Source organism: Labeo rohita, chromosome 23 (assembly GCF_022985175.1).
Source record: "Labeo rohita strain BAU-BD-2019 chromosome 23, IGBB_LRoh.1.0, whole genome shotgun sequence".
Classification (NCBI taxonomy): domain Eukaryota; kingdom Metazoa; phylum Chordata; class Actinopteri; order Cypriniformes; family Cyprinidae; genus Labeo; species Labeo rohita.
The window spans coordinates 7,748,914-7,770,166 of record NC_066891.1 but is presented as its reverse complement, the minus strand read 5'-3'; the positions used below and the strand labels follow the sequence as shown (position 1 = coordinate 7,770,166).

The following is a 21,253-nucleotide window of genomic DNA, read 5'->3' as shown; positions in this document are numbered from 1 at the left end:
TCTCATTTCAGAGCGCTTTGTTTCCCAAACAGAGGAGAGCTTAGCGGAGGGGACGCAGAGAGGGCCTCCAGGCTGACATAGGAACCCATCCCATTGTGCTCCCCGGGAGAAGTGTTGACTGATATTTGGGAAGAGGTGTTAGAGGGAGGGAAAGCGACCGGGGTTTTTACGGCAGGAACCGTCTCGGGTTGTTGAGAGATCCTGATGGATTTTTGTCCCTCTCTCTCCCCTCCCTTTCTTTTTTACTCTCAGCTACTCAGACGGTGTCAATCAGTAGCCGTTTCTTCACACCACATGCAGTTTGCGGTCCTTTTCAAGCGCTTGTCATTACCAGCATATTGCCAGTATTGCTATATAAACAAATGAGTTCACGCTAGGTTCAGTGGCGAGCATTGATCCTGCTGCGCAACATTTAATTCATAGCGTATACTTAGTATTCAAAACACGTATGTTGTTTTGATAGCATACATGTTTGGGGTTTATACAAGAAGTGTAACTTTAATGTGACCTATTATGTTTTGATAGCCTTTTTGTGTTTGTTCTTCAGTTATTTTGATGGTAAATTGCTTGTGTTCTCAACTAGGGACGCACCGATATATATCGGCTAATAATCGGTAATGGCTGAGCAATTATTTACACTTTTGGTCATCCGAAGACAGCCAATGATCAGGGCTGATTATATCCTGTTAATCAAAACATTGAGTGATTTTTAGTGTAATGTTACTTTTAAATATGGGAATTGTGTATGAATCATTCATTTGAAACAAGATTAAAAAAGGAGAACCACCGAACTAGCGATATATGTATTGGCAGACGTCCTTCTAAAAAATCGGATATTATTATCGGCGCAGAAGATTTGTATCGGTTCATTTCTAAACTAAACTAGAACCTGTTCTGATCACATTCCATTATTGTACTTAGGGATGTAATGATATCAAAATCTCACGGTTTGATAATACTGCGATTTGAAGTCCACGATACAGTATTTAAAAAAAAAACGAATTTTGTACATTTTAATTTTTAAAAGTTTAATTTTTATATCTAATGCAGTTCAAAATAAGATCTCCAACCTACGTCCTTAAGAAGACTTTAGTCAGAAAAAAGTCTGTAAATTGACTTGTACCTGAACTTTAACAGGGACTCAACCATCTTTTTATTTGTGATATACTGTCTTAGTCTAATTTACATTCACACTGGTGTTTTAGGAAGCCAAATTAGAGTAGATTATTAATAATAACAACCACAGTAATAGCCATATATTGTAAAACAGTTGCAATGCAAAATAAATGAAATTGAATTTTTCATAGGTATATTATTTTTGCTTTACACTACAGTAGGGAAATTACAATACTTCATTCCTAATTTCTACACTTGAAATAGATCTTTTAAATTTGGACAGTAGAGCTTTTATTTTGAGGAAAAAACTCTAGTTTTCCCGTGGAATTGGGCTGCTTTGACACTGTTGCCGTGGGTTGTTTTTGATGTCCGCGGGTTAAATCAACACTAATAGCGTCATATTTAGCCCCTGAAATGCGAATTTACAAGGGGGACCCTGACAAAAAAAAAGTGTATTTTTTCCCCCGGAATGAGAATTTTTTTTTTTAATAGGGACCCCCCCCCTTGAAACACGACTGGGCTAGTTTTGGGTTAGTTTTGAGTTTCAGTTGGGCGAGTCTTGTTGTGAAAACCTGAAATACTGTAATCATCTGCCATTAAAATAAAGCATAACTGGTGTAGTGTTGCCAAGTCTGTTGATTTTCTGTAAAATTTGGCTACTTTGACACTGTTGCCGCGGGTTGTTTTTGATGTCCACAGGTTAAATCGACCCCAATAACATGACATTTAGCCCCTGAAATGCGAATTTACCAGGGAAACCCTGACAAAAAAACTTGTATTTTATCGACCGGAACACAAATTTTAACATGGACTCCCCTCCTCGTCGAAACACGATTGGGATAGTTTTGGCCTCGTTTTGAGTAGCAGTTGGGCGGGTTTTGGTGGCCGTTCCATTCCCAAACGTGCGCAAAACTCACAGCACATAAATAAACGAGTTCACTGAATTTGCTGTTCAGCGGGAACAAAAATGCGCTCCACCTGAATGAAATGCGCACTTTGCTTTGAAACGCACAGGGAAAGAGACTTGATGAAGGGATTAAGCCTTATTTCGGTTTTAGTTTGTTTGACAGATACTGCGCCAAAGCATAATGGGCCACAATACAACTTTAAAGACCTTTTATGTTAAAATAAGAAGTTTACATTCTACACTTTTTGCCCGGAAGACCTATTGTTTCATATCATCATGTGACCATGATAATATTGAGACAGTTTTGCTGTCGTGATACCACGATATTAACAATATCGTTACATCCCTAATGTTCTGTTAATTTGAGTAATGTTACTTTGAAACATTGGAATTGTGTAATGAATTATTCATTTAAAACAAGGTTAAAAAAGGAGAACCACGAAACTATTATCGGCAGATGCCATTCTGAATAATTGGATATCGATATTGACGCAGAACATTTGTATCAGTTCATGTCTAAACTAAACTAGAACCTGTTCTGATAACATTTCTCTGTTGTACTTCAAAGCAGACCAGTAAAAAAACAACTTCAAAACTTGACATTGCTCAACAGCTGGTAAACAAACGTCACGCACATTGCTGGTTCAAATGCAATTAGCCTTTTTATACATCATATACTCTGAAAGCTTGTGCATTTCTCACTCTTGCTTGAAGAATAAGCGATTTGTTTGTAACCATGGCCATGAACAGAAGGCCCTACTGTATGCGAGCTCGACCTTAAATGGGACTATTTGCCTCTCCTCATTCACCCCTCCACCCTCGTCCCTTTTTCTTTCTGTTTTCTATCAAATTCCTCTTTTTATGCCCTCTTTTCTTCTTTTGAAGTCTCCAAACTCTTGTAAAAAGCCAAGCTGGTGGTTTTTTGCTGAACCCTGTGGTGGGACGGCGAGGGAGGGGTTGTAGGTTAAGTTTAGGCTTCCCATTGAAGGTGGCTGAAGAAGGTGGGGCAATAAAAGTTAGAAGTTTAGAGCCTCCCTGTTTTTTTTTATTTTTATGATTGGGCCTTTTTTTTTAACTAGCTCAGGCTACAGCTGGTGGTGTGAATGGCTGCCTGAGGTGTCTGAGTCTTAATAAAGACCCCGCCAGCCGGGCTGGGGCCTCCAGTCCAGCCATGAGACCACCTTTATAGGCCTAGCTTACGAGCAGGGGCCTCTATTAAAACCTAGCAGGACTGCACTGAGGAATTTAGGGCCGGGAAACAAGAGAAAAATAGGGTTTGTGTGTCAAAGAATGGCAAGGGTGAAGGCTGGGGGGGTTGAATTTTGAGCGACCAAGGGTAAAAGTTGACTTTGGCATGTGCAAATGTAAAATTGGTTACTTGATATTTATCTCAAAATCCTAAATTAATTCTGTCTAAACTTTCTTTTTGGGTGGATTATAGATGATAGAGGTTGTCGCCATCTACTATATCCCGTTACATCCCTAGTCATGACTGTTAGTAAGGCTTGACATCAGAATTATTTAGACATGGGACACTCATCCCGCGTGCAAGACGCCAAACGCAGGGTGGAGTTTTCCCCCCCAGGCTGTGACACAGATGAGCTACCTGTCTTATCGGCTCCGCTTATCTGTCTTCTAGTGTTAAACTGTTTGTGTTTTCTTTTCTTTCCAGTGTCAATCACCGCAGCCTAATCTCCTAAAATCCTGGCCCCCTAAGGACAGGGTGGGCGGAGCTAGAGAGACATGCACGTTAACTAGACTTGACTTTTACCTAGTTGGCAGATGCTTTGCATACAATAACAGATTCAAAAAGCAGCGATGGGTAGCGCCTTGTGTGTTTCTGCTCGAGGGCATCATGAAAAAGGTTTAGCGAGGCATCATGATGGTTTTCAAAGCCCTCGTGGGTCTTTGAAATTGGATACGGTTTAAAAGGTTCACGGGAGAATCTTTTCTTCTCCCCATGTGGCGTTTAATATCTCCCTCTCATTAAATCCTCCTGTGTTGTGTAAATAGTGTGAAGTGATGTGATTAGATGAAGCGTCTGATGTTTTCTTTTCTCTCCTCCTCAGCGGTCGAGACCCAGAGCACCAGTTCGGAGGAGATGGTGCCCAGCTCCCCTTCTCCACCGCCTCCACCCCGTGTTTACAAGCCCTGCTTCGTCTGCCAGGACAAGTCTTCCGGGTACCACTATGGTGTCAGTTCTTGCGAGGGCTGCAAGGTAAACAGCAGAACTCCCGTCGCCTGTGGCCTGACAAATCTCATGTTTTTCATAAGGCTGTTACACAATTTATCTTGACGTTTGGCAAAAATGTGAAAAAAACAGAGACATGGAGGTTTAGCTCTCGCTTGTTAAAAATACTTGAATGCTCAAAAAGTATTTTCGCTCCTGTCAGCACCACGAAACTAAGACGGACTGAATAACTTGTAGTGCAGGGAGCAAAAATGTTTATGAAAACATACAAAAGGTCACTTGAAAAGGATACAGTTGTGCAATATCAGCTACACGAGACACAATGTGGACAGTATGTTATAGGGATAGCTGACCCAGAAATGACAATTCTGTTATCATTTACTCACCTTCCACTTGTTCCAAACATGTGTAAGTTTCTTTCTTCTGTTGAACACAAAAGAAGTTATTCTAAAGAATGCTAATAACCAAAAAATTGATTGAACAGTTGAGAAGCAATGCAATAAAGTAATTTTACTATATTTAAGGGTTGAAATATGTGTTGTACCATATACCACTGTGGTGAAATACAACTATGGTCATGACTCAAGCTGCTAATTGCTTTCAAACATGATAAAACATGGCATTATGATGAAAGATGCTAACATCCAGTAAATTAATTTTCCTATGTATACACTACCAGTCAAAAGTTTTAGAACAGTAAGATTTTTAAAGTTTTTTTTTTTTTTTTAAAGAATTTTCTTCTGCTCTGTTTTTAGCATCATTACTCCAGTCACATGATCTTTCAGAAATCATTATAATATTCTGATTTGCTGCTTAAAAAACATTTATTATTATTATGATGTTGAAAACAGCTGCGTAGAACTTTTTCACATTTCTTTGATCAATAGAAAGTTCAGAAGAACCACTGAAATAGAAATCTTTTGTAACATTATAAAAGTCTTTATCATAAGTTTTGATCAATTTAAAGCATCCTTGCTAAATAAAAATATTTATTTCAATCATTTCTTTCATACACAAACAAAAAAATTATACTGACTCCAAGCTTTTGAATGGTGTAGTGTATAATTTTACAAAAGCTCTTTATTTCAGATAAATGCCGATCTTTGGATCTTTCTATTCATCAAAGAATCGTGAAAAAAATGTACTCAACTCAAATGTTTATTGAACAGCAAATCAGCATATCAGAATGAATTCTGAAGGATCATGACACTGAAGACTGGAGTAATGATGCTAAAAATTCAGCTTTGAAATCACAGGAATAAATTACATTTTAAAATATATTCAAATAGAAAGCAGTTATTTTAAATAGTAAAAATATTTTACAATATTACTGCTTTTGCTGTACTTTGGATCAAATAAATGCAGGCTTGATGAGCAGAAGAGAATTCTTTAAAAAACATTAAAAGTCTTACTGTTCAAAAACTGAACTGTGTTCTGAAATTAGTTTTTGTTTTGTTTTGTTTTGTTTTGTTTTAAATCAAATGTAAATTCATGCCCCAGTCACATTCAGAAAGAAAACACAACTCTACTGTTTATTTTTACATGAACAGTATAATCAGTATTCCATTTATTAAAGCAAGCCAAGTATGCATCTGATCAAGTTAGTGTTTTTAAGCATTTAACATTTATTCCAAAACAATAAAATCATTAGGATATTAAGTGAAGATCATGCTCCATGAAGATATTTTGTACATTTCCTACCGTAAATATATCAAAACGTAATTTTTGATTAGTAATATGCATTGCTAAGAACTTAATTTGTACAACTTTTCTCAGTATTTTGCTTTTTTTGCACCCTCAGCTTCCAGATTTTCTTCCACCAAGTAAGAGGCAGGGTGTTTCTCATCTATTTTTGTTAAACAAACAACTTTTGACTTGACACAGCATCCTAAAAATGTGACCTTCATGGCATAAAATGCTGAAAAATAACCTGTCTAGCACACGTTTACATACAAAAACAATTTAATGGACACAATAACATGTCCTGTGAGAACTGGTCTAGTTAGTTTCATTAACCCAGTTGTAAGCTGTTTGCTGCAAGTAATAATACAGTTTAATTCAATTATATAATGTGTGGTCACAGGTATAAGGACCATCACCTGTCAGATTTTTGACTGTCCGTTTATATAACAAAAACAAAAGCATTAGCAAAAAGCAGTTCTGGATCAGCAACTTTGAACAATATCCTGACAGCTTGTGTAAGAGAAATGATATGGGGGGACAGTGGTTGACCTACTCTTCAGCTGACCTACTCGCTCTCTCTTGGATGTCTGTTGCAGGGTTTCTTCCGTCGCAGTATTCAGAAGAACATGGTGTACACCTGCCACCGTGACAAGAACTGCCAGATCAACAAGGTCACACGTAACCGTTGCCAGTACTGCCGGCTGCAGAAGTGCTTCGAAGTTGGCATGTCCAAGGAAGGTGAGGGTTCGGGCCTCTGCCAGGCACACGGGCTTCTTGGGCTTCAGCCAAGACCCACATACACAAACACAAATATAGAGACAGGACAGGAGACAGATGGGGACACGCTGATATAGGTTAGAAGCTGTGAAACAGACATACAACCCAGAGACACACAGACAAATTTAGAGTGGTGAGACTTGAGCACCGGGACACAGAGGCATAAACAGACTGTAAACCGCCCATTTGAGACACTTGAAGACACAAAAGACAAATAAAAGTTCAAACACAAACCAATAAAGCTGGTTAGCACAGAGGTTAGACCTCAATATGAATGTTCGCTTCACAAATAGGTTTCGTGTCTGAAGTTTCACCCACATCAATCCATCAACGCTAGGTGTGATTTCTTTGGTAGCCCTTCCTCTAGTCACTTTATGACTTGGCACTAACAGATTTGTGTTGTAACAAAGACAATAGCCTGAGGTTGAAAGAGCGAGTCTGGGGCATGTGTTTGTTCATTTGCCAGGGTCAGAGCGATGATGTCACAGGGAGAGTGGCACATTGGCCCTCTATGTGTCCGCTGGGACATGTATGTGTGCGTTTATATGTATGGGATGTGTGTAGGGACCGGGATCACATTGTGCTTTTGCTATTACTGGATATCCTGAGAGGAAGGAAAGAATGGGAGGGGGGGCCAGAGAAAGAGGGGAGGGGGGGGAGGTTAGGGTTGGCAGGGCTGAGCTCCCTTGGGTCAGATGCACCAAAACACCCACGGAGTCTGATCTGAGGTCAGTTTCCATAGATTAGTGATTACATTTGGAATTCGGTGTACAGTGACATTGTGTATTAACCAAGCAAGATGCGATGACGCAACATGTACTAATTGGGTTAATGTTGATTTTGAGATTTTCCAAACAGGTGACATGTGACAAAATTAATCCCATAAATCTGTCAAGAACATTTTCAGGCTGTAATTCACCTCAGAATCTATAGAAAGAAGTAAATAAATTTTATACAATTCAATTATATTTTTGTAAACATAAGAGCATATTTTAGTTGCCTACACTACCAGTTTTTAGATTTTAAAATGCATTCAAATAACAGTTATTTTAAATAGTAAAAATATTTCAACATTTACTTTTTTTTTTTCTGTACTTTGGATCGAATAAATGCAGGCTTGGAGAAATCTTTAAAAAACATTAAAAATAAACTGGTAGTGTATATAATTAAATAAGAAATATACTTTCTATATTTTTTTTGGTCACTTGGTCTTGCTGAGTAGCTGAGATCATGCTCCACATAATTGTATATTAAACAAATTGTTGTATCATACCTGGTTAGACATTCTCAGGAATTAACTTGAAATCAAATGTTTTTTTCTGGCACATCACTTTGTAGAGTTTCACTAGGTTGCACATCCAAGTACTAAGTTCATACTTTGGCACCTTTTAAGTGAAGGTAACTCATTGTAGAATTATTAAGCAGCCTCTCTTCTTGTCTTTCAGCTGTGCGCAATGATCGAAATAAGAAAAAGAAGGACGTGAAGGATGAGGTCGTTCCACCAGAGAGCTACGAGCTGAGTGGGGAACTGGAGGAGCTGGTCAACAAAGTGAGCAAAGCACATCAAGAGACCTTCCCTTCACTCTGCCAGCTGGGAAAATACACCACAGTGAGTGTTTTCTGAAAATGAGCGGATCTGTCAGCAATGGAATGTGGAATTTATTTATAGCGGTGTAAACCGACCGTGTCAGATATAGTGTGATAAACATGTTCCATTATTGAAAACATCATTTAAAGGAACAGTGCACCCAAAAGATAAATATTGTCATTTACTCAACCTCATGTTGTTCCAAATCTGTATTACTTTTTCTTCCGTGAAATTCCTTCTGAAGAATTTTCTGGACAGTCTTTTCAGTATTATGAGTACTGGGGCTATCAAACTTCAAAATGACAAAAAAGAACCATAAAACTATCATTAAAGAGGTCCATATAATTCATATGCTGTATTTCAACTTCAAAAAAGTTCTAAAGTTTTTTGTACGTTCTTCAAAATTTCTCCTTGTGTTCCATGGAGTAAATAACCATATGGGTTTGGAATGGCATGTGGATGAGTGCATGTATACACATAAGGTATATTAATGCAGACATATCTCTCCTTTCATCAGAACTCAAGCTCAGACCACCGTGTTCAGCTGGACCTGGGCCTATGGGACAAATTCAGTGAGCTTTCCACCAAGTGCATCATTAAAATTGTGGAATTTGCCAAACGCCTTCCAGGCTTCACCACCCTCACCATCGCAGATCAGATCACCCTCCTTAAATCAGCCTGCTTGGACATTCTAGTATGTGTGCCTTCCTTGATGTAGACCATGAATCTACTTCATTACTTTCACATAATTCTTAGCCTCATAAATGCCTGTCTCTTGCAGATGCTGCGAATCTGCACACGATACACACCGGAGCAGGACACCATGACCTTTTCAGATGGACTGACCCTCAACCGGACTCAGATGCATAATGCTGGCTTCGGCCCGCTCACTGATCTGGTGTTTGCCTTTGCCGGTCAGCTTCTGCCCCTTGAGATGGATGATACGGAGACTGGGCTCCTCAGCGCCATCTGCCTCATTTGTGGAGGTATTACACAATGCAATTTTATTGCAACACTGCTGCCACCTAGAAGAAACAACAGTAAAAATGTACACATTATAGATTTAGCTAGCATTCAGAATTGGTTTTAACCACCAGATCACTAAAAAATGGATTGAAGTACTGCTAAACTAATATTAACCTTTTTCTCCATAGACCGAATGGATCTTGAGGAACCTGAGCGTGTAGATCGTCTGCAGGAGCCCCTGCTGGAGGCTCTGAAGATCTATGCACGACGTCGCCGACCCAACAAACCTCACATGTTCCCTCGCATGCTGATGAAGATCACTGACCTACGTGGCATCAGCACCAAGGGTCAGTTTACTAGCCAAAAAATACATGGGAATCAGCTTAGCAGTGCTATTCTGGTTGATTTGCAAGATTTAAATTTGAATGAAAATCAAATGCATTGGTGAACTTGAGGCTTTTTCAAACCCAAAGCAGCAATATTGACTGTTTTTGTGAATCAGTGGTATTCATATTGAGGGCAACGCAAATTTTTGCCTAGTTTCTGAGAAAAGTTTGCATACTTGAGCAAAATCAAGATGAACTCTGTCATTTACATGCTTCAATGCAAAATACATGCCATCTAACAATACAAGATTTGACTCACTTCAATGCAAAATACATTTGACAGTAAATGCAAAATACACCTACAAATGTAACAGATGGGAAAAGTTTGGAATTGAGATAGGTTTGAAATATGGTCAATACGGTAATATTGTGAAATATTATTACAATTTAAAATATTCTTTTCTATTTGAAACCATTACTCCAGTGTTCAGTGTCACATGATCCTTCAGAAATCATTCTAATATGCTGATCTGGTGCTTAATATTTTTGTGGAAACTGTAATACATTTTTCAGGGTTATTTGCTAATTAGAACGTTCAAAAAAAAAAAAAACATACTCCAAACTTTTGAACAGTAGAGTTCATATATCCAGTAATACATACAATAAATGAAAACAAAAAGAAATTTACATTATGGGGAAACGGTAGTTTTTACCTAAGTAGTTTACCTTAATACATACAACTGAAGTCAAAATGTCACATACACCTTACAGAATCTGCAAAATGTTAATTATTTTATCAAAATAAGAGGGATCATACAAAATTCATGGTATTATAAAAGAGGTTTACATATAGTTCACAACAGAAAATAATAGCTGAATTTATAAAAATGACCCTGTTCAAAAGTTTACATACGCTTGATTCTTAATACCTGAATGATCTACAACTTTTTTTGTTTGTTTGTTTGTTTTTTTGGTTGGTATAGTTGTCCATGAGTTCCTTGTTTGTCTTGAACAGTTAAACTGCCTGCTGTTCTTCAGAAAATTCCTTAAGGTCCTGCAGATTATTTGGTTTTTCAGCATTTTTGTGTATTTGAACCCTTTCCAACTATGGCTGTATGATTATGAGATTAACCTTTTCACACTGAGGACAACTGAGGGACTCATATGCAACTATTACAAAAGTTTGAAATACTCACTGATGCTTCTGAAGGAAAAACAATGCATTGAGAACCAGGGGGGTAAAAACTTTTGAATGGCATGAGGGTGTTTACATTTTTCTTATTTTGCTTAAATATCATATTTTTTTCATTTAGTACTGCCCTTCAGAAGCTACAGAAGAAACTTACATGTTCCCCAGAAGACAAAATTAGTTCAATTTACCCTGAACTTCAACTTCAAAAAGTTTTCACCCCCTGGCTCTAAATGCATTGTTTTTTCATTCTGAAGCATCAGTGAGCGTTTGAACCTTCTGTAATATTTGCATAGAATTACCTCAGTTGTCCTCAGTGTGAAAAGATGGATCTCAAAATCATACAGTCACTGCTGGAAAGGGTTCAAATACACAAAAATGCCAAAAAAAACTAAGAATTTGTGCGACCCGAAGGATTTTTCTGAAAAACAGTGGGTATTTTAATTGTTCAGGACAAACAAACAAAAAACAGCTGTGGATCATTCAGGTAACAACACAGTATTAGGAATTAAGTGTATGTAAACTTTTGAACAGGGTCATTTTTATAAATTCAACTATTATTTTCTCTTGTGGACTATATGTAAATGTATTTAATGTGAAATAGCTTATTCAGGTCAGTACTAAATAAAAAATAACACGCATTTTGTATGATCCCTCTTATTTTGGTAACATTTTGCAGGTTGAAATGTATTATGTAGACGACACTGTTCTGAAATCAGCTGTTTTTGTGCAACAGGAGCAGAAAGGGCCATAACTCTCAAGATGGAGATCCCAGGCCCCATGCCTCCTCTTATCCGTGAGATGCTGGAAAACCCAGAGGCCTTCGAAGATCAGGCTGAGTCCACAGAGAAAAAGCCCGAGGTCGAACCGCCTGCTCCTCCGCCGGCCCTGCTCACTATGAAGAAAGAGCAGGAGGACGAGGACGACAGCTGGGCTACAGAGAACGGCAGCGAGCCTTCGCCGGAGGAGGAGGACGACGATGACGACGACGGAGAGGAGGAGAGGGGTACAGACAGCGACGGAGAGGCCTGGGGAGGCCAGGAACCCAATGTGGACGTGTCCAGAAAGAGCCATGGAGGAAGGGCTCAGTGAGGAAACGTTCTTCTTCCAGCCTTACCTGTACAGATACTCCTAACTCAGGCCACTCGGTCAACGATGAGAGACACCAGTGAGTCGTTTCGAGGAAACTCACGTAAAAAACCTCTTCTCAGGACCTCTCCCGCAGAACGAGAGGAAGGGCGAAAGACAAAACAACTGGCTTTTCAGACAAAATAACTGCCGCTTTTATAAAACGTGTTTGTTTGCTTTGAAAAGGAGAAGCCAAATGGACTTATACCATTAACAGCTGACTCTCAACGGGTTCAAAAAGTCTTTCAAAAGAAAAATACAGGATGAAAACTGAAAATGCTAATCTTTTTGTCGTCGTCGATGCTTTCGAATATCATTTTGACTTTTTCAGCCTTGAGATAGTTTGTTCTCTTTACATTTTATGAATAAGCGCATACATATCTATATATACCTTTATATATTTTTTTTGTCCTGTATTCTATTTTCTTTAGTTATGTTTTGTTTGGATAGCTTTCCTGGGCAGACTTACAGAAAGATAATCGGATTGCTATAACTGGCAGACCTCTGCTGAGTCTTTATCCAGCTGCTTGGTTGGGTTCTTGGGCACTTTGGCTCAGCGTTAGATGTCATTGATAATCAGTTCAGTGGCTGGGTATCTCCCATCGAATGATCCGTGTTTTTAGGGGAATGCCATTACGTATCGGCTTTCATTGCGTCATATGATCCGCTGCCAATTCAATGGTGTGTCTGTGCCAAAGTTTGCAGCTTGTAGGGTTCAACTCCTGTCAGGGAGCCCAGCTCCAAACAGAAAACACCCACATGTCCATTACCTTCAAGTCTCTGCATCATGCATATGATGTCATACTGGACCGGGTTCATTCAGAGCGCTCAGGCAGAAGTTATGCAGCGCTTGAGTCAAACTAAAAGCCTGCACGGGATTTGACCTCATCGGCCTAGACAATTCTTCAGGATAACTACACAAATGCATCTGGACGATTTTCTGAATCTCATGTATCAAAACCTGTGCTAACACACAAACACACACACACATTTGAAAAGCATGCTACATATATTCAAAACTCTTGCTATAAAAAAGAAAAACATGAAATTCAGACTCAGGGCATCTCTGTAAGGACCAAACGCTTGCTGTCTGGCGGCAGCCTAGAAACAGGCAATATTTATGTATTACGTTTCAGAAATCTCGCCGTGTCACCATGAACTGAAATGTATCTGCGTATCTTACACAGTCATTGCAGAACTTTCATCTTCGTTATAGAAATATAGTTCGTTTACCTAGTCCATTTTATTGCCAAAAACACACAGTATGCAATTTGGTGGTCGTGTGCCACTGAACATTAAAAGGTATCAGTCTCAGTCAAGCAATACGACTATGACCACAACTCAGCTCTGTGTGTGTGCGTGTGTGTGTGTTTGTGTGTTGAATGTGAGGATGGCTGCACTCAATAAGCTGTAGTGTAGTACTTTGTTAAATGAATGTCATCACTGTGGTGCTGTCAGAGAGTGTGTGAGCTGTTATACTGACCTCTTCTCCTTCAGAGTTGCGCCACAGCCACACGTATAGCAAGTGGAATGTTGAGATTACTTTAACTCTTCGTCATATTTTTTCTTGTTCTCTAAACTTGGCTAATGTATTGTCAGTCCTTTGTTCGTGTTCAACAAATTCTGTTATATAAAAAGCCATATAAACAATAAGAGGCACAATAAACATTTTTTTTTTGAGAATCTTTCTCTGTTACTCATTTATTTATTAACTCCATGTACTTAGTATATGCTTTAGGAATTGTTTAACCAAATGTCATAATTTACTCACTTTCATGTTTGAGAAATGGGCTTTCTCTGCCATTGACATGCTTAAATCTATGGAAGCCCATTTCTGGCACTGAATAATTAAAAAAAAAGTCTATTGTGACGTTTTGTCTCGCAATTCTGACTTTATTTCTTGCAATTGTGAGTTTATATCACACAGTTCTGAGAAGAAGTCATAATTGCGACTTTATATCTTGCAGTTCTGACTTTGTAACTCGGAATTGTGAGTTTATCCCCTGGTTTCACAGACGAGGCTTAAGACCTAATGTTGGTCTGAGCTGTTTTTAAACTGAAAGAAACTTGCACTGACTGATCTGAAAATATATCAGTGCCTTTGTTTTGTCTCAGTAAAAATTACTTAAATGTCCTAATTGAACTATGGCCTACTATGGCCTAATCCTGGCTTAGTCTAAGCCAGTGGTGCCCAACCCTGTTCCTGGAGATCTACCTTCCTGCAGAGTTTAGTTCCAACCCTAATCAAACACGCCTGTCTGTAATTATCAAGTGTTCCTTCAGATCCTAATTAGTTGGTTCAGTTGTCTTTGATCAGGGTTGGAGCTGAACTCTGCAGGAAAGTAGATCTCCAGGAACAGGGTTGAGCACCCCTGGACTAAACCCTGTCTGTGAAACCAGGCTTAAATCATGCGACTTAATTGGGACTTTATATCTTGCAATTCTGACTTTATAACTCGCAATTGAAAGTTTGTATCGGACAATTCTGTGAAAAAGTAAGAATAAAGTCACAATCTTTTTTTCAGAATTGCATGATATAAACTCACAATTGCGATAAAATTAAAATTGCGAGAGAAAAACTTCGCTGATATCCCTGGTGAAAAAAACAGCATATGCTGGTAGGTATGTTTTGATGCTGGAATGGTGGTTAGGTAGGTTTTGATGCTGGTTTAAGCTGGTCCTTTGCTGGTTTTTGCTGGTCATGTTGCTGGTCAAGGAGCAGCATGAACCAGCTAAGGACCAGCATAAACCAGCAAAGGACCAGCTTAAACCAGCATCAAAACCTACCTAACCAGCATTCCAGCATCAAAACATACCTACCAGCATATGCTGGTTTTTTCACCAGGGATGACTGATATGTTCTCAGAATTGCGAGTTTACATCTCACAATTTATATCTCACAATTCTGACTTACTCTCAATGGCGCAATTCTGAGAAAAAAGAATTGTGAGTTTATATCTCGCAATTCTGAATTTATTTCTCAGGGTTGCGACTTTATATCTCGGAATTGTTTGTCTCGCAATTGTGGTGTCATATAATTGCAACTGTGAGTAAATATCACGCAATGCTCACTGTTTTAGATCTCACAATTCTGAGGAAAAAAGTCAGAATTGCGAGATGTAAACTCGTAATTGCGAGAAAAAGGTCAGAATTCTTCGCAATTACCTTTTTTTTTAATTTAGTGGCGGAAACGGGCTTCCATATGAATCACACCAAGTCCAGGTCACGCAATTTTTTTATAATGCTGTGATTCTAACTGATTTAATATTTTTGTACCGTAGTACAAAGTTTAATTACAATTGGCATAAATTGAAGACGTTACAAACTAACACCATCGAGTCACAATCAGTGATATTTCTGTGATTCGATCAGATTCGATTTAACAAAAGATTCGATTTAAAAATACCCGCGAATTTGGGGATGTGTAGTAGCTTTGTAATCCAGGTAACAAACATTTCACACTCCTAGAATGAAGTAAAGTACCATCACTCGACTCTAAATGGACTATAGCTCTAACTTTCATTTGGAATATATTATATAAAATAACATCCCAATGCAAAATTAGCGTTATGTAAGCAAAATGTGCGGTGAAAACAAGATTTATCTAACGAGTCCGAAATTTATCCATAGCGATAATTTGTGACGTCAGTCGGCTAAGCGTCTAAGCGTCTAAGCGCCAAATTTGAGTATGAAAGAAGGGAAAGGTTAGAAAGCTACAGACGAGGATTTAGCCGTGAACAACGACTCAAATTTCGGTTTGTACTTCCCATAATAGTATAATATAGCTTTAGAAGATTTGAAATATAGTTCATCTGTCGCATAGGCTATATTTATGATGTCTTTTGTTTTTGTCTTTTGGTGACGCTTGACAGGCCCTGGACACACTGTTCCTTTGAGAAGAAACAAAAGCAGTTAGGACTTTCTTCAGAAAACCTATTTTTGTGTTCCAGACAGTCATACTCGTCTCGAACGACACGAGGGTAAGTAAATGAAGACACAATTTTAGCTGACAGTATTCACAATGAAACAACGGGTGTGAAACATCTACATCCGGAAAGAATTCATCCAGCAGAGGGCGATAGTGCACCACAGATTAGCTCTAATGACCCTGCTGGCTGGAGAAGTGTAATTTATCAAACGCTAACCACACACAAACACTGCCGAGACCAAAACTAATGGATCCTGCCAGTGTGCCCTCATTTGTCTGCATGTGTCATACAGTAATTATCTGAGGACAAAGAAACATCCCTGCATTACTCATACAGGAGCATTAAAGGCTCAGACAAGAGACAGGGCGGATGGTTATTATGAACATTTGGTTTCATTAAGAAGAAAGAGTTTAATCTTTTAGGTAATTAAATATGTGATCATTAAGAAGTATTTAATACAGTATTAAGTACTTCAGAATTGGTTAAATTAAAATGTCAATTTTGAAATAACATTAAAATAATTTAGTCTTTTTTTACCAGATCAAGAGATTTTTAGTTAATTTCAGAATTTATTTTGGTTTATCTTTTAAGTGTTTTTCTGAATGATAAAGATGACCACGCCCTTTCATGTATGTTTTCATATTCTCACTACCCAGAAAGGACAGCTGACATGGATTTATGTCTTTTTTCTTTTTTTTTTTTTTTTTTTTTTTTCCAGACACAGTACTTGATGGATTTAGACTTGGTCACTTTATTTGTAAAGAGCACACAGGGGCTCACAATATACAATTCTATTTATTCATAGCTCAAGGGTATTGTAGTAAACCGGGGTATGGTCCTCTTAATTAAAAGATTACTATAATTAAGTTTCATTAAAAAGATCAATAAACTAGGGCTAAGATTAAAAACAAGGCCCATACATTATACACTGGTTTACAAGGACCCCATATATTCAATCCCAATGAGATGTTGCCATGGGAACACAAGGCAGATAGGCTGAGGTGATGGATTTAAAGAGGCAGGACATGTTTTTCTTTCCATGGCAAACATGCGCCACTTCCTGTGGTGTTCAGTGCATGGCGCTGAGAGTAATGAGAGTTAAATGAAGGAGAAAAGAGCAATAATGAAAGGCGAGAGCAACGTTTGTTCCGATTACAAAAACAACAAAAGAGGCACATGTGGAGAGATATTCATTCATTTATTTTGATTAAAGCCATTTAAATGGCTATCAGTGAAACCTACAAGAAAATAAATAGAACTGGATTCTTTTGAGTGGAGTGGTGTTTGCCTTGGCATAATATGATGTCATGGTGTTTGTGAAGATGAATTATGGTCAAATGTGGCCTCCTTTTGTCTCTCCTACACACTTTTCACCATAGTGTTAAAAAAACATTGTAGTCTAATAAATCATTTTCACATTTGTGAGTTTAATTTCATAATTATAGGAAATAAATCTACATTTTATGACTGAAAATAATTACAGATTTAGCATCTTTATATTTTTGCAAATGTGACTTTTCCATCGGCTGATAAAAACTGAATTGATGTAGGCCTGCAATATCAGTATCACACTGTAGTACCTTAATTGTGAGATGTAATGTCCTAATGAGAAAGTACTTGAAAATATAATATAATATAATAGTATTTATTTTGCCAACCCCTCAGAGGACCACAGATGATGCCGACCCTGAACCAACATACGAAACTACCGAAAGTTTGATCGTTTGATTAGTAGTGTTCATTGTTTGTTTAAATACATGTCATTAACTAACCGCATGATTTTTACTATACATTTCTGCTATAGTCACCACTGATAAGCTACTCATAAATATAATGTAGAAACTTTAATTTTCTGTGAAGCTGCTTTGCTACGATATATATTGTGAAAAGTGCTACACAAATAAACGTGAATTGAATTAATTTTGTGAAATAAAGTCAACATTACAGTTGCATCATGTGCTTTACTGCAACAGTGAAAACAACATAGACTTATAGACAACATAAAACAATCAAAGCTTCAGTAAATTTCATTAGGCCAAGTTAGTGCATAAGAGATGTTTGGGACAAATAACATTTAATTTTTCCCATTTTTGCATTGTGAACAGTAGGTGGCACACATTTAAAGGAATAGTTCACCCAAAAATAAAAATTTACTACAAATTTCGCTCTCAGACAATGCAAAATGTTGAGGAGCTTGTTTTTTTCATCAAAACAGATTTAGAAAAATTTAGCATTACATCACTTGCTCAACAATAGGGTTGGGTATCGTTAGAATATTATCAATTCTGATTCCGATTCTTTTCGATTCCCAGTTTCGATTACAGTGTGAATAAAAGATGATATCAAGCATATTTATTCTGCTTCTTTTTTGCTAAACGTTTAGTTGCAGCTGAATACCAAGAACAAAAATCAACAGGCTACTAAAAAAAAAGATTTACTTAAGAGCTGTTTGCAAAATAGAGCTGCGTGATTCTGGATAAATTGGGTTGTTGTTTTTTTTAAAATGGAATTGTGGTTCTCTTACGATTCTGAAGAAAAAAAACATTAGACAACTAAACAAAATCACATATAGGCCTAATTTATAAGTAAATGATTCAGTGATTCACTCAAGATTTACTTGGTTCATTACTGGATGAATCAGTGTTTTTGAATGAATGATCAAAGACAAATACATTACTAACCGCCCCCTTTCGCCATCTACTGGCATAACAACGTAATGATACATTATTTGGAATGTCAAATTAACTTTCAAAAAGATGATTTACTCTATTTTGATCTCTACCGTACATATCAGAGTTTATATCCAGACTATGAACATTTATCCCAGTACTTCTGTGATTATTTGAACGTTTGTAACACAGAAATAATGAACTGTGTGGTTGAAAAGACTGAAACTGCTTCATTTTTTGACATGACCAGTGGCTCTCTTTAGGTCAGCGGCAGGACGAACGCAGATTTGAATGTTCAAATCACACTGGTGGTACACTGCACGGAAGAAAGGTTGAGGAATCAAAGAGATGAATCATTGTAATTTAGGAACAGAATCACGTTGGTATTTAAATCATGTTTGTGATCTTTAACGATCTGTTAAATTAAAATGCTTTGTCATATTGGTGGTGACACATCTATTGCAACATGTTTAGCTTGCTTTTTCGACTTCTGATCGCAAGTTTAACCATACTTTGGAGCGCTACGCGCTTAGATTAGCGAGCAAGGTCCTGGCAGATTGCTAGGTCGAGTCCTCAAAGATGAAAAAAAAGAACTGCATATATGATTCAATAGGCGGAATCGAAATTTAAATTTCACAAGAAGTATCCGATTCTGGAATCGGAATTGATTTTCGATACCCAAACCTACTCATCGTGTATGGGTGCCGTCAGAATGAGAGTCCAAACAGCTGATAAAAACATCACAATAATCCACAAGTAATCCAAACAGCTCCAGTCCATCATTTAACATCTTATGAAGTGAAAAGCTGCATGTTTGTAAGAAACAAATCCATCATTAAGACGTATTTAACTTTAAAGTGCTGCTTTGGTTAAAATACAAGGCCTCCATCTATAATACTGCTTTCTTCAGTGAAAAGTCATCTAGTCTGAATCAGGAGAGAAATATGCACAGATGAAACTCTATATATTAGCAAACAGTCCAAAACAGTTATTTTTCACTGGAGGAAGCATTATTGTAAATTATAGACTCATTTTGGCAAAAAGCAACAGATTAGGTGAACTATTCCTTGAATCACTTTGTCTGTTAATTTCATGTTTGCAGTACCTTGTCAATGGCCCAGGCCATAATCCTTTTTTAGGACGTTGTTGCAAAGGGATTTAAAGGAATAGTTCACCCAAAAATGAAAATCCTGTTATTAATTACTCACCCTTACGTCGTTCCAAACCTGTAAGACCTTAGCTCATCTTCAGATCATAAATTAAGATATTTTTGATGAAATTCAAGAGCTTTCTGACAATCCATAGACAGTAATGTAACTGAAATGTTCCCAGATGACCCAAAAAATAGTAAGGTCATCGGTAAACTAATCCATGTGACATTAGTGGTTCAACCGTAATTTTTTTACGAAGCAACAAGAATACATTTCGTGCGCAAAGAAACCAAAAACAATGACTTTATTCAAAAATTCTTTTCCTCCAAGTCACAGATGTCCTCAGTACATTTCTGGCCCTGGGAACATTTTAGTTGCATTGCTGTCTATGCAGGGTCAGAAAGCTCTCAAGATTTCATCAAAAGTATTTTAATTTGTGTTCCGAAGCTGAACAAACGTCTTAGGGGTTTTAAAAGACATGAAGGTGAGTAATTATTGACAGAATTTTCATTTTTGGGTCAACTATCCCTTTAATTTTTGGCATGTCGTCTGGATGATTGCTAGATGGCTGCTCATTGATCCATCCCCAAGTCTATATTATGTTCTAGTCCGCTATAGATGTGTCTTCTTTAATGGGATTTGTTTCTTCCCCTATCAAAACTTATAAATCCATTTACTAGAAATGTAATAGCACACTTCTCTTCAACAAACTGCATGATTTGAAGTACTGCACAAACATGCAGAATTATTAATAACATTAATAATAACGCACTAAAGTTTAGGAAATATTAAAAATGCAGAATGAAAGTGAGGAAAAAACATTCAGACAAAAAGTGAAGTCAAAATAAGGTATTAGGATGTAAAAGAAAAGAATGACTCTAATATCTTGCCCAGCAAGTGGAGACCATACAGGCTGCACTGTTTTAATGCCGTTCAATCAACTCATAATAAAATGCAAAATGACCCATAATATATTTTTCATTTCTAATGTAAGAGAAAAGACTCTGGCTGGAGGTGTTTGGAGAAGGAGAGAGACATATAGGGTAGATTATACGTTACACATCCTCTGCAGGAAACCGGGCCAGTGTTTTCCTAAAAGACATGAAAGTGCAAAAAAGGAAAGAGAGAGAGAGGTAGAGGAGGAGGGAGGGAAGAAAGGAAGGAAGGAGAACAGGTAAAATGTTGTAATGCCAGGGTGCAGTGCTGTGGCCCCAGGCTCTTCATATCTTTTACATTTCTAATTAAAAGAGATAAAGAGTGAAGGAGTCATCAATCCTACAGTGATTTCCCTGTTAAGGTTTTAGAGGCAGCCGTAAAGCAGGCAGCCCGGCTCCATTGATTTTATAATTAGCTCCCGTCATGCTGCTAGGGGAGTGAGTGTGGAGAGGAGGAGGAAAAAAAAAAACATGGGAGAGCTAGAGAGGGAGTGGTATAGGAAAAGCAACAGAGGGAAAAAAATGGGGTGAAGGTCAGCAAAAAGTTGTAAAAAAGCAAGAGAGGATAACAGGAGGCCAATGGTCCAATTCTACACAAGTATCTTTACAGGTAAATCAAAAGCCAGTGTAGTGCATCCATAATCTAATGTACATTTAGGACATTGTGCTGCTGCATCAGTAAAATGATATTCTTGTCA

General features: G+C 37.7%; 2 protein-coding genes across 3 annotated transcripts in view; both read left to right on the top strand.

Annotated features, from left to right (window-relative positions):
- The window catches only part of rarga (retinoic acid receptor gamma a), a 68,122-nt gene extending 54,568 nt beyond the window's left edge, over positions 1-13,554 (top strand). For both annotated transcript variants that reach the window (XM_051096206.1, XM_051096208.1), the window contains 7 exons: positions 4,093-4,241; positions 6,494-6,635; positions 8,120-8,283; positions 8,780-8,956; positions 9,044-9,248; positions 9,417-9,575; positions 11,480-13,554. In XM_051096206.1, the coding sequence (XP_050952163.1) occupies positions 4,093-4,241; positions 6,494-6,635; positions 8,120-8,283; positions 8,780-8,956; positions 9,044-9,248; positions 9,417-9,575; positions 11,480-11,835 (1,352 nt within the window). In that variant the 3' untranslated portion in view covers positions 11,836-13,554. The remainder of the gene's footprint in view (positions 1-4,092; positions 4,242-6,493; positions 6,636-8,119; positions 8,284-8,779; positions 8,957-9,043; positions 9,249-9,416; positions 9,576-11,479) is intronic.
- Positions 13,555-15,568: 2,014 nt separating this feature from the next.
- hoxc12a (homeobox C12a) overlaps positions 15,569-21,253 on the top strand; it is an 83,801-nt gene continuing 78,116 nt past the window's right edge. Inside the window, exons 1-2 of the mRNA XM_051096129.1 lie at positions 15,569-15,626; positions 15,744-15,851. The gene's annotated coding sequence lies outside the window, so the exon portion shown is untranslated. The remainder of the gene's footprint in view (positions 15,627-15,743; positions 15,852-21,253) is intronic.